This window comes from Schistosoma haematobium, chromosome 1 (assembly GCF_000699445.3).
Source record: "Schistosoma haematobium chromosome 1, whole genome shotgun sequence".
NCBI lineage: Eukaryota > Metazoa > Platyhelminthes > Trematoda > Strigeidida > Schistosomatidae > Schistosoma > Schistosoma haematobium.
In genome coordinates, this window is record NC_067196.1 from 81,904,814 (window position 1) to 81,917,461 (window position 12,648).

General features: G+C 30.5%; 1 protein-coding gene across 1 annotated transcript in view; it reads left to right on the forward strand.

Moving 5' to 3' along the window:
- MS3_00002262 (uncharacterized protein) overlaps positions 1-12,648 on the forward strand; it is a 57,923-nt gene that overhangs the window by 17,810 nt on the left and 27,465 nt on the right. The window contains exons 4-7 of the mRNA XM_051209835.1: positions 239-434; positions 2,201-2,403; positions 7,954-8,031; positions 10,128-10,297. Of these exons, the coding sequence (XP_051075299.1) occupies positions 239-434; positions 2,201-2,403; positions 7,954-8,031; positions 10,128-10,297 (647 nt within the window). The remainder of the gene's footprint in view (positions 1-238; positions 435-2,200; positions 2,404-7,953; positions 8,032-10,127; positions 10,298-12,648) is intronic.

Consider the following 12,648-nt stretch of genomic DNA (forward strand, 5'->3'; position numbering starts at 1 on the left):
GAAAATCTCATAGCATATTTTTTTAGTTCTAATATATCCTTAAAGAAAACGAGTGACTAACATATTAGAACTTTTGCATTCATTGTCTGATAGAAGAAAAAAATCTTTGTGGCATAAATTTAGGGAAAATGGTGTATAACAATCGTTTGTATTAATTTTGATATAATATAAACATTTTCGTGCTTTCAGTAAATAATCGTTTCTCTAGTAACAGATTTTGTTTGACATTTTTTCATAGGTACAAGAAGGTGATTCATTCAATAGTGTAGCAGCTCGATTCGATCTAACTCCTTCAGAATTATGTCGTATCAATAAACTCTTGTCTCGAACATTATTTGTTGGTCAAATGATCAAACTTCCTATCAATGAAAAACTAGAAAATATGACCGCTGAATCATCCAGTAAATCTGTTGCATCTAGTGTAAAAAGCGATAGTAAGTGATTGATTAGTATTTTTTAAAAAAGTCCATTTATATATATATGTGAAATCTGATGAAAAACATATCGATGAGTTCGTTTTAATTAATTCTTTTTGTTTGACTAACTTGTTTCATCTCATATTATTGATAATTATCATGAACCTCTCCGTTCTGTTATTTCAATACGTAGGCGACTAATTTTTAGCTGTTTGGTCCTCTTCTAAACTGTTTTTTTATATTCATAAATCTTCTTTTACAAACGACATTAGTTTGTTATATATTTTCCCGGTCTTATTAACTTTACTTGGGATATTTACTCTACCATGATAATACATAATAACACCCAATCATTTTCATTTGTATTACTAAGCAGACGATTTTAATTTTAAAATAATACAAGCTACAAGCAGCTGATAAGAACCAAGTGGAATTATATGAATTTAAGTTATTCTACTGAAATCTCCAATTTTCAGATCTTCAGATCAATAAAGGGAACTCTAGAATGGTGGTTGGAGGTAGTCAACGGGAAACCTTGAATCCGGTTTTCGTGCTACTTGGCACTCGTCAGCAAGGTGTACCTGTAGTCTCTAGGGAACTGGTGCTCCCTGACGGATTCGATCCCGTATCATCCCCACTTCACAGTCAGAGACGTTACCACTGAGCTATCCGAGCCACGACCGACCTCCTATAGGACTGAGATGTAATCACAATTGATTGATCACCACACAGTGATCAATCAATCGTAAATGGAACTCTGTATGTATGAAATTAAAAGAATATTTCTTATCAGTACATCAACTTGAAAATATAATTTAACTACAAAACCAGTGATTATTCAGATCCTTAAGATGTACACTGACTTCATGATTTGATTTGAATGATGGATACATGTTAATGATAAAAGTTATTTGTATAATACATAGATCATTTCAAATCAGTATAAGGTTAAGGAGATTGTTGCGCTTTGATTAAAATCATCAATCGATATATGTTAGACCACCATTTCAAACCAATAATCAGCATATAATCAAGTAAATTGGTTAAAGATCTTTGAATACAACTATAATCCATTATTTGCTATACGTTTTTCTATATCATCTTATTCTTCATTATTTGACATGCTCATTTTTAATTCACATTTGTGTGACCAGTAATTTTTCAACATAGGTTGTTTTAAGTAGATTAGGAGATATATCATTCTAAATGAGGATTCATTATGAAAATCTTGATAAACAGTCATAGACCTTAATTAACATGATCGAAAATTAGTTACATCATAGTAGATGCATTCATATACTATCATCATTTGATCTTTAAAGTTATTTTGTAAATTTTTATTTCTTTAATAAATCTCATCTTTTTTAAACCATTTTTGTTTTTCGGTTCTATTTCATTAACTCTAATATTACTCTTATTGAGGCGTTTAACATTTTTCTTCATTTTATCCTCTTATATCGATATGATTTAACTCATGTATTAATCCTTATTCTGGTAACTATGAGTAGGCTTATATTATTATTATTATTATTATTATTATTATTATTATTATGAAGGATTTAAAAATAGTAGCATTTGAATGTATCGTTTGTTTTAATGTATCAATAAAAATAATGCATTAAGATGTAAATATATTGGCTAATTATATCAGGCAATTAAAACAAAAAAAAAAATAGCATTATCTGTCTTCATCAGTTGAAAAAGAAACGTGTTCCCTATTTTATATTGATTGTACTAGTAAAACATATTTATTGTTTTCTTTAATTTTTGAAAAACAAAAATAGATAATCATTTAAATATTGAAGAAAATGAACAAATGACAACTGAAAATGTAATAAAAAATCCTCTTGATCATAAAGTATGCCTTATTGAAGAAGAGATTAAATCAAAACTTTTACAATCAGTCGATTCATTAACATCATCAGTCAATGAAACAGATACTGATGAACAAGATTTGGATGAATCTTCTACATACAGTGAATATACAGTATGTCATACGAGTTTTATATATCTATCATCTATCAGTTTGATTTTATATATTCGTTTGATAATAAATTAAAAGCGTTCAAAGATAGTGACAACTTTATGGAGTTTTAGTGATGTGTCTAAAGTTTTTTTTTCATATTTTAAAGCTATTCTACATAAACTGATCTGGTCTATGTTCTCATTTTTTAAAACAAAATGTCATCAAGAATTTCTGTGTTCCCTATGAAGATTAAGTCTTTTCATTAAATAAGAAAGATTAATTCAGCGAAGAGTTCTCTTTTCGGCGAATTCATTTTCAAAGCTGTACAATCGCAAATATAAATACTTATTTTTTACAGCCAGTCAGCTACAACGTAGGACCAGGCACATATATGCATCGGTCCAGGTTGCCATACCCCATTACCACAACAAGATGGACACCGGATTCATAAAAGTAGTTAATTCAGAGGTGGTGATATATGAAAGAAAGATTGCATATAAGGATATAGTACACGAAGAAAGAATTAGTTCGTAGAAAGGAAGATATGAAGCAATTTTAATCCCACAGTTTAAGGGAAGACATAGAGGGTTTACGCCGACGCCATTGTGATCGATTCTGAGCCATGTCACCAAGAGTCTCCAACCATTGGTTACGATAGTCACGTGGACCCCAACTAAGTAGTCTGCATCTACCAACATGGCTCAGACTAGAAGTCAGTGACTTCAAGCACTGATGCCACGTTTTGGTTTGACCACCCTAACTTTCTTCCAACCATCTCCAACACCGGTTAGCATTGCACGTCGTGGTAATCAGTGTCCAGGCATACGTAACACGTGGCCCGACCATCTCAGTCGATGAAGATTCACAACCTCATCAACTGATTTACCATCATTACCTAATACCGTGTGTCTAACATCACTATTACTTAACCGGTGATCCCAGCAGACGCCAGCAATATTTCTAAGGCATCTGTGGTCAAATATTAGTAGCTTACGAGTATCTTCTACTCTTAATGGCCATGCTTCGCTGCCGTAAATTAAAACAGAATGGGATGATAATAATACTGATAATAAACTTCTGTTAGACATTGTGACAGTGAGGTTAAATAAAAAAGGTGTCAAGAGATTTCTTAAAGCAAGGAAAGTTTAATAATCGTTTGATTGTTAATGGCTTAGGTATTCATCAAAAGGTGGATAGTGAAATTATCATTGAGAAAGGATGGCTCAGCATGGTAAGATAAAATGTTGAAATTGAGATTGAATGTAATCAGAACGATCGTAGAAACAAAAAAACTAGTTGGGGGTAGAGGATTTAAGAGGAAGATGGAAGGTGAAGCAGATGGATATAAAAGAAGAAGAGCATGAAGAAAGAAAAAAGAAAAGAAAATTATAAGACATTAAGACCATGGTAGAAGAAGAGGTTGTACCAGTCTCTTATGGACACACAATTCTGGTTTTTCCAGATGTAGGGCTATTGCTTCAGCAATGCAGAGAAGATGCAGTCTGATTGTCTTAGGAAGGCTTCTACTTACCTTGTAGATGACTTTGAACCCAGAGTCTGTCTTGATTGAGTGACCTGTGTTCAAAAGGTATTCGATTATTGAACTTCTTATTGAGCCGTTGCCTCTTCTTAGCCATGCCGGATATTCATTCATTAAAGGTTTCTACTGAATTTGTTATGTCCGATTTATTTTAAGAAGGTAGGATTTATTGAATATGGATATAGTTTGTATGTATGATTCAGCATATTTGCGGTCTTATATACAAGTTTATTACTTGTTGGCATAAACGTATTGTAAGTAATATTGAACCATAGAATAGCCTTCATCATGAACTGACAGCAAGTGAGAAATTGTCTAAAACGAGTTGTAGCAACGAACAATGTAAGGTCCCTAAAGTCAGTTTTGTGGAGCTGCATGTTTGCATCACTGTGAAGTCTCAAACTACAATGAAACAACTATTTAGGGTTACATAATTTTTGTTTGTTCATCAGCAGAGTTTCATCCGTGATGTAAGGCATTACCATATTAATCCAAATCTCGTAACTCACCGGATTAACTGTATCGAATCATTTAACCCAATAACAAATCGAACCAGTTTGGTTGTTAAAAAGGTGTTTTTTTTTAGCTAAATATAGTGAAAAAAGATCACATGAGAGCAAACCTACATGATACATTTATTTTTCCTGACCAAATTAAGGTCAATCGTCATTACTAATCACTGGAATTACTCTCCTTTTGGTTATGAATTGCTGCAAAACGTCACGTTTTTTTCAATGTCACTCTCAGACAGTATTCTCAAAAAGTCATTTTATTGACCCTGTAGGAATTCCTCATAGAAACATGAAAATAATTTAAAAAATCGTTCATTTGAACATTTTTGTATGATTAGAAATTATACTGATTCTATCTTGAATAAATAGGCTTTTGTAAATAAAATGGTTTACTTTAATAGTATAATTACGATTTACATACCTTATAAAACTCGATAGAGCTACATAATAAACCCACTGCATTCACTTAAATCTCAATACTTTTGTAATTATAAATTTTTTGTATTGATATACACCTTGAATAATAAGTGATATAAACTTTGTGTGTTATGTCATCCATATTGTATAGTTTCATTCATTTAGAATATACAGGCACCTTTTATTATAAATCCCATAAAATAATAAACCTTATTATCTTACGTGAATAATTTAACTAGTGTAGAATAAATAAGATATCCAGACTGATAAGGCAAATAAATAATGAGACCTTCAAGAAATCACAATGTTTGTTCAATATTATGCAATCATAGCGTGTGTATAAGATTAAAGGCATTATACTATTATTTACTTTAATAATAACTTCTCAATAAGTCTAAAAGTAATTATCCAGTTCCTTCTCAAACTTCATAATTACTAATCATTATACGCAATATTCTAATGATATATGACTTAGCTAAATCAATGGTTAAATTTGTTCATTTTTCTTTAAAATTAAGATAAATGTATTTGTAATCTCGATTTTATTCACCTTTACATTATCCACCTCAGTTACAAATCTTCACCACCATCTCAATTTTTTTTTCTATGCAATGAATTTATCTAATCGTTATCGTTTCATCTGATTGATAATTTTCTTACTTTTTTTAGTATAAGATTAAGATATTTGTGACAATGTTCGTTTAAAATCGAAATTATTCTAACTGTATTTTAGTGGCCCGAAATCTGACTCCCATAATATCGTATGAATGATGGTTATTCATAACATACATTCTGATTATTCTCATATATAAATATTGACTTAGATCGCATTAGTGAACAACCAAATACGAGAATGAATTTGGAATATACTGTATTTTATACAATCGTTGATCCAGACAAAATATCGGAGAAGCAAAGAGAAGAGAGCGGAGCGAAATGACGCATGGTAGAAGAGGCGTGTGAGCAAACTCCATTTAATCAATCAGAAATTATAGTCATAAAAATAAGCTACAGATATGTGATGAATAGGATAAGACGTGTACACACATATATGCTCATATAAAAACAGTCAGGGTTGATAAGTAAATGATTAACAAGGTCAAAACGCGACTCAAGAATAGGTAAATTGGCCTGTCCAGAAGCTAGAATAAGCTGTGTGGGCTTAACGTAACAACCGATACTACAGAATATAATTTTATAAAATGAAAACTTCTTGTCATAATAGTGTACCATGCTTCTTTTAATGATCTTCCGTATATTATTATTACCTTGGTTTACACAATTAAACGGCTGAATTCGTCTACATTGACACTTTTACATCTTATAAGGTGGATAAGTACATATAGTAATATTTATGTTGACACTTTTTAGATTTGAAAATGATACTCTAAGCACTTAACATTTTAACCGTTCCAAGTTATTTATAACATCATTCCTTCGTCATACAATCTTTTTTTCAATAATAATTTGCTCTACAAAACCTAAGTTCAAAATACCGCGTAATTAAAAGTTATGATAGATTTCAAACTAAATCTTTTTACCAGTTCACTAGATGGTACTGTATGTGTGTGTTAATGATCTCGACAGATATAAGTAGTATTTATCACCAATCGATTGTGGAATTCCTGGAGTCAGAAGATTGAGAAGATCACGACAAAGTGAACAAAAACAGAGAGTGATTGGTATGGAAATGAAGGAACATGAAAATCTGAAACAATTAATGGATATTTTGCAAACGAAGTGTTCAATTGGTTCACTTGGTTGTCCCCACTTGTGATCTCGTTCGCTACAGTACTATCTTAATTGCTATAAGTTGTATAACATCTTTCCTTTGAATAATTATTTGTATGTTCACAATATAAATCATTGATCTAAAGGTGGTGATTAATAAACGATTCTTTTTCAAATAGACATTCATAATGATAATGTACCTAATATATCGAATTGCGTGACTATATTTTCTGTCTTTTCATTGAATTTTATCCTTTGAACCATTATTATTCCTTTTTCTAATATGGATACATGGATAATTAACTAAGTTACTTACATATTTCTTAATTTCTTTCTTTTAATCTATCATGTATAAAGCTTTATTGAATTAGGCATTTTTTCTGATTTGTTTTCATATTATAAATTTACCACTATTTTCAATTTGTCACGCTTCTCTATTGTTTATTGCTTATTTTTTTTGTGTTTTCTCATTATGGATATTATTCAATGAGAAATGAAAGTTAAGGTAAATCTAAGGTCATGGTAATCAAGAAAAACTTTGTATCTATGTTCATGATAATAGAATTTAAAAGTTAATATAAGTATTATTTACTCAATATGCTTTAGGGTGTATCTGCATAGTTGAACCTATTTATAAAAGAAAGTAATCCATTTTAATCATATCAAATTACTTGATTAGTTACAAATACATTTCATCCTGAATCGATAAACAGTGAAAAATGTATGAAAACGTCAAGTATACTAATTAATTATATCATTCATCTCTAATACTCTTAAATAGTATTCACTTAAGATTAGTTATAGTACTATGATTAGTATTTTCAACCTTGTTTCCCGAGTTACTTTACAACTAATCAAGAGATTTAAAATTTATCACCTGTTACCTTATAATTTTACCATAATGACAACTATTCTTGATACTTACGTGTCTCTGATAGCATTGAACAAGTTTTATGTTAGAACGGACGGTTTGTGGAATTCGTAATATTTGATGAAATCCTGCTGCACAGATTAATGTCAGATCGACTATCAGTGAAAATTAGGAAGCAGTCAAATAACTGATCACAAAGTTTCAGTGCTCCTCAGTTTTACATTGTTGTTTAGTTGAATTTAATTCACAATACGACTTTTCTGCTGATTGGTTTCGTTTTTTTTCTCTAATCTCACGATGTATTCCCATTGGTATTATTTGGTTATTTACTAATTATTCCGTAATAATTAAACTCGATCTCTGGTGGCTTAGCTCATTATCATTGGTGTTTCATTAACGAAAATTTAGTCATTGTATATTACATCAATCGGATCAAATTATTTCTATAACATTAACTTATTTAATACTATTTTCATGTTTATTTATACTTTTATCTGAAGGATTATGCAGAAGAAGAAAATGATCCAATGGCATGTCAATATCTAAAGTTTGACTGTAAATTCGTTGTCGATTTGCAAGTAAGTAAAAATGCATAATTGATTTGTACATAGTAGGAAAATAAAATAGTATTTACAAAAAGTCGAATTTCTGACGTTAATCAAATCATTTCTTTATTTACTGCTATTATTACATCATAATTATTTTACTTATTAATAGAAGCATTGACCATTGGAGTTCATCCAGATCTGTTGTGTGATAGTAACTCATTGAAAACAATGGTTGATGTGTCGCTCGATTTCGTGAATTAGTTGAAGTTAAACATTAACACCGTTGGATGCCAGTCAGCTCAGCGGTCCAGAGGTTAAGCGTCCGCGCGCGAGACTGATAGGTCCTGGGTTTGAATCTCGCGTGGCGGGATCATGGATGCGCACTGCTGAGGAGAGCCATACTGGGACGAAACGGCCGTTCAGTGATTTCAGGTTTTTTATGGTGGTCTATCTTCAATTGACTCATGATCTCAACTATTGAAAATACTCAAATTATTTGAAATTATCTACTCAAATAATTATATTAATACTTACACTGGCATTTCAGTCAAACTAGAATAATATTAAGACCGTGGAATATTGGGACCTTTGACCAACTTAGATTATAATAAGAATATCTGATCCCATTGTGAATTCTTTTTTTAATCATTAGACGGTGCACAAATACCATAATACGGATAAGGACACTTATTTGCATCATACAATTATCACTTTGTTGATGTCATTCAACGAAATATATTTGGCGTAATAGTACTCATTAGTGTAAATTGGATTCTAAATGGATTAGGTCCAATGGATTCACACTTACATTTTATTCCAGCTGAACTCTTCTTGTCAGTTTTCACCAGTCATAACCAAATAAGACTTTAAACTTACTTGATTTCTAACATAAAATGGATATATGTTTTTCAGTATCAGATTTATACAATTAATTCTGATCTCTCTGAAGATTTTTCGTCGAATCCGTATTTCATTAGAAGCCTATCAGTGACATTTTACTATGGTCGTGTTATAAATTATTTGAATAAAATGGACTGATGTGAATTTTAAGATCACATTCTGTGGTTGAGCGATCAGCATGGTAAAACGTGAGAAATAAGGGTAATAATTTAAGGGCTGTATCAAAAATAAGTAAGAAGTGTATCAGTACTAATATAACTTTTCAAATTATTCATATTTCGAGTTGTTGATACAGATAATTTTAGCCCAATGATCAAAGTATTTTCTCTGTACAAATATAACATGCTTACGTATATCTCAGTTGGTATTTCACTTCTAAATTAGTGAGTATATGAAATTTCTCAGGATATTGTGATATCAGCTCTGCTTATGCTGTATATTTTATACCATCTCTTTAATTGTTTTTTTTAAAAAGTCAGTGTGCAACAGCCTTCTGTGAAGCACATGTTTATATCTATTTTCTTTTTCCAATAGACTAATCAGTTTTAGTTTCAATTTAGTGAAAAATAGCTGGTAATATTATGTTGTTGTGACATTCATATATTTTATTTACTTATAAGTAGAAGTTACTTAGTATTTAAATCATCCAACTTTCAATCAATATTATTAAACATATGAAGATTAACGTGGAATGCAGATACATCCATTCAGCAGTCCTCACACAAGGTGAAACGCGCATTTCCTATTCTACTGCTAGCCACAATCCATTTGTACTAACATTGTCTTTAAATCTCAACGAATATATTGTTCAACAGATATGACTTTAGTAAGGTATTGCTAACTGAATTATATCAACCAAATTTGGACTATACTGTCATCTGCTTTGTTTCTTTCGTTTATTCATGGATAATAACCCTTAACTTTTACATCAAATTCATTTATTATTCTTCTTTAATTCCCATTTCTCACAACTCATTTCGTTCATTTTATTATTATAGTAACTACCTAAAAAACTATTAAAATTATTATACTAATTATTTTTTTTAATAACCAAATAGCCAAATTTTTTCTTGCCTTCCATAACTTCTGGTTTAAAATAGTTAAGATCGTTTTGTTCCTAGACGTAAAACTACAAGAACTTCATTAATGAAAGTGATCTTTTCTTCTGCCCAATGTTTTGATTGATTTCTCTTTTCACATATTTCTCTACTTATATCCTCTACTAGTGTTCTGTTCCTGGGATAATTTTGGTAACCACAAATATGTTTGTGTTTAAACCATACGACGAAGAACAATATCCACTGGAAAATCATTGTAAACAAATTCCATTGAGTCAATTTCGTACGATTGCAGTTTACAGGGATCCATCTGTTATGTATTTTACAAAACGTGGAGCGTAAGTTTGCGAAATAGTGAAAAAACGTACTATTCATTTGTGTTGAATCCCCATGTTATTACTAAAAACTGCCTCATTATTTTTCCAAACCTTCTCACCAAGAAGCAGTACGTTTAAGATTTGCAATGATTATTTAATAAAATTCACTAATTGTATTTCTTAACTTCAGTTATCTGTGATGTAGCGCTGCTGCTATTCATTATACCTCAACAAAAATGTTGCTTTGTACATGATTTAGATCATACATGGAGCATTATCTTGATCTAGTTACTATTTATACCTCACTGACTAGTAGCACAACTAGGAAAATATCTCAATTCAAGGCTTCAAAACCTATTGCTTCCAATCGCCTTGTTTAAACATATTCCAACAATTCCCGATTTACTTAAACTAGTAAACACATCAGAACTTGGTTTATGAAATCAACCTAGAAATAAGATACAGATAAATATAACATTGATTACTGTTAAATGCTTTACTAATTTTTCATATAAATGAGTTACAACCCTATTATATATGGTTGTATGACTTCTCGAACATTTATTTCACCGAAGCTCCACAAGTGTATACACTTAATTTTCCTTGAACTTATTTTTAGCATCTCTTATAAATATAAATAAACTATACGATTATTTTTAATGATACATCTCTACATCATTCTTTTCTGGCAATAACTTCATTCATCTACTTAAAAGTATATATTTCTTTTGTAATAAGTAATATATTTTAACTTATTAAGCGCATACCCAATAAATACGTTTCATTAATTCGATGATATACTTCCCTATTTTCGGCTTGTTTTCTTAGTTACACTAATTAATCAATATAAATGGATGAATACTCAAAACTAATTAATATTCTGATGCACCAAGTAAAAATTGAAAGAAAGAAAAAAAGGGGGATGTAGAGGATCAATTTTGAACTTTTTTCCTTGGTTTTTTAATTAGAACGAAATTAAGAAGGAGAAATAGAAAAATTATAATTGTCTCCAAGCTTTTCAATTTTACATCGTTTTTCAATTTTTTTAAAAATTATTTTTGAATATGATTAAATTGTCTCATTGATTTAATTATTGTCCCAGAAGATGATTTGTACGAATGTATTCGATATAAATTACTTTCTGAAGGTTTTGAATTCAAATAAAAGGGTTTTAAATTTAATTAAACAACTGTAACTATGCTGAATATTTTGATGAGTATATATATATATATATATATATATATATATATATATATATATATATATATAACTATTCAGTTGGTTTGGTAGAAATGTGTAATTTTGAGAAGAGACTGACATCATCTGATAAGAATTGTACAACATAATTCCGTTTTGATATATAAGATTTTCCATTTTTCATACATCTGCGCTAGTGAAGTAAACTTAATCCTATTCATCGTTCTTGCTCTTTTTAAGATAATAAAGGGAAAATTCATTGTAAATTGTAAACATTTTGATTTCTTGAAATAATTCTACTCTGTCAGGGTCATTAATCGTTCATATAAAACACAACGGTGGCTCAATTTCGTGGATTGGTTGAAGTTAGACATTAACGCTGTTGGATGCCGGCTCAGTAGTCTATTGGTTAAGCGTTTGCGCGCGAGACTAATAAGTTCTCGGTTCAAATCTCGCGGGCCGGACCATGGGTGCACACTGCTGAGGAATTTCATACTAGGAGGAAACGGCTGTCCAGTGATTCCAGGTTTTTTATGGTGGTCTAGCTTCAATTGATTCATAAATTCAACTATAGGATTACTGAAATCTCCACAAAACCTCTTCTGGAAATAATACTATCGACATGATGCTCACAAAGGAACTACAATGTCTTTTTACGCACAATTTAAAATCAAGGCATTAACGACCTCCTGCTTATGCGATAAGTTGCAGTTCTATCTATTTATCTTTCAGACTAATGCAATATGATTCGATATCTGATCCCTATCCGTAATATACCTCTGTAATTTCTGGACACCAGTTTTTTATACAGATCTTTAAAAATCTCACATCTTCTGGTAACATTTGAGCTGATGGAGTTAATTTTAACAAAGAGACAAATGTTTCTAGACTGATCAAATGTGAAATAACACTGAATATAAGTATTTTGATATATTTCCGGTAGCTAAAACTTCAATACAACGTAAACCAGTTAGAAAAATTCGAATGGATAAACAGTTTCCATTATAATAGATATAAACGAATGCCCTAATAAAATAACTACGAACACAGTAAATATACACCTTGTCATTAATCTATGTTTATGTTAAAACATATTGTCAATAATAAGAATACATTTTATTCGCTCAATAAGATTCCAGTCGATGTATAATGATTATTCGCGTGTTTTACTGTTA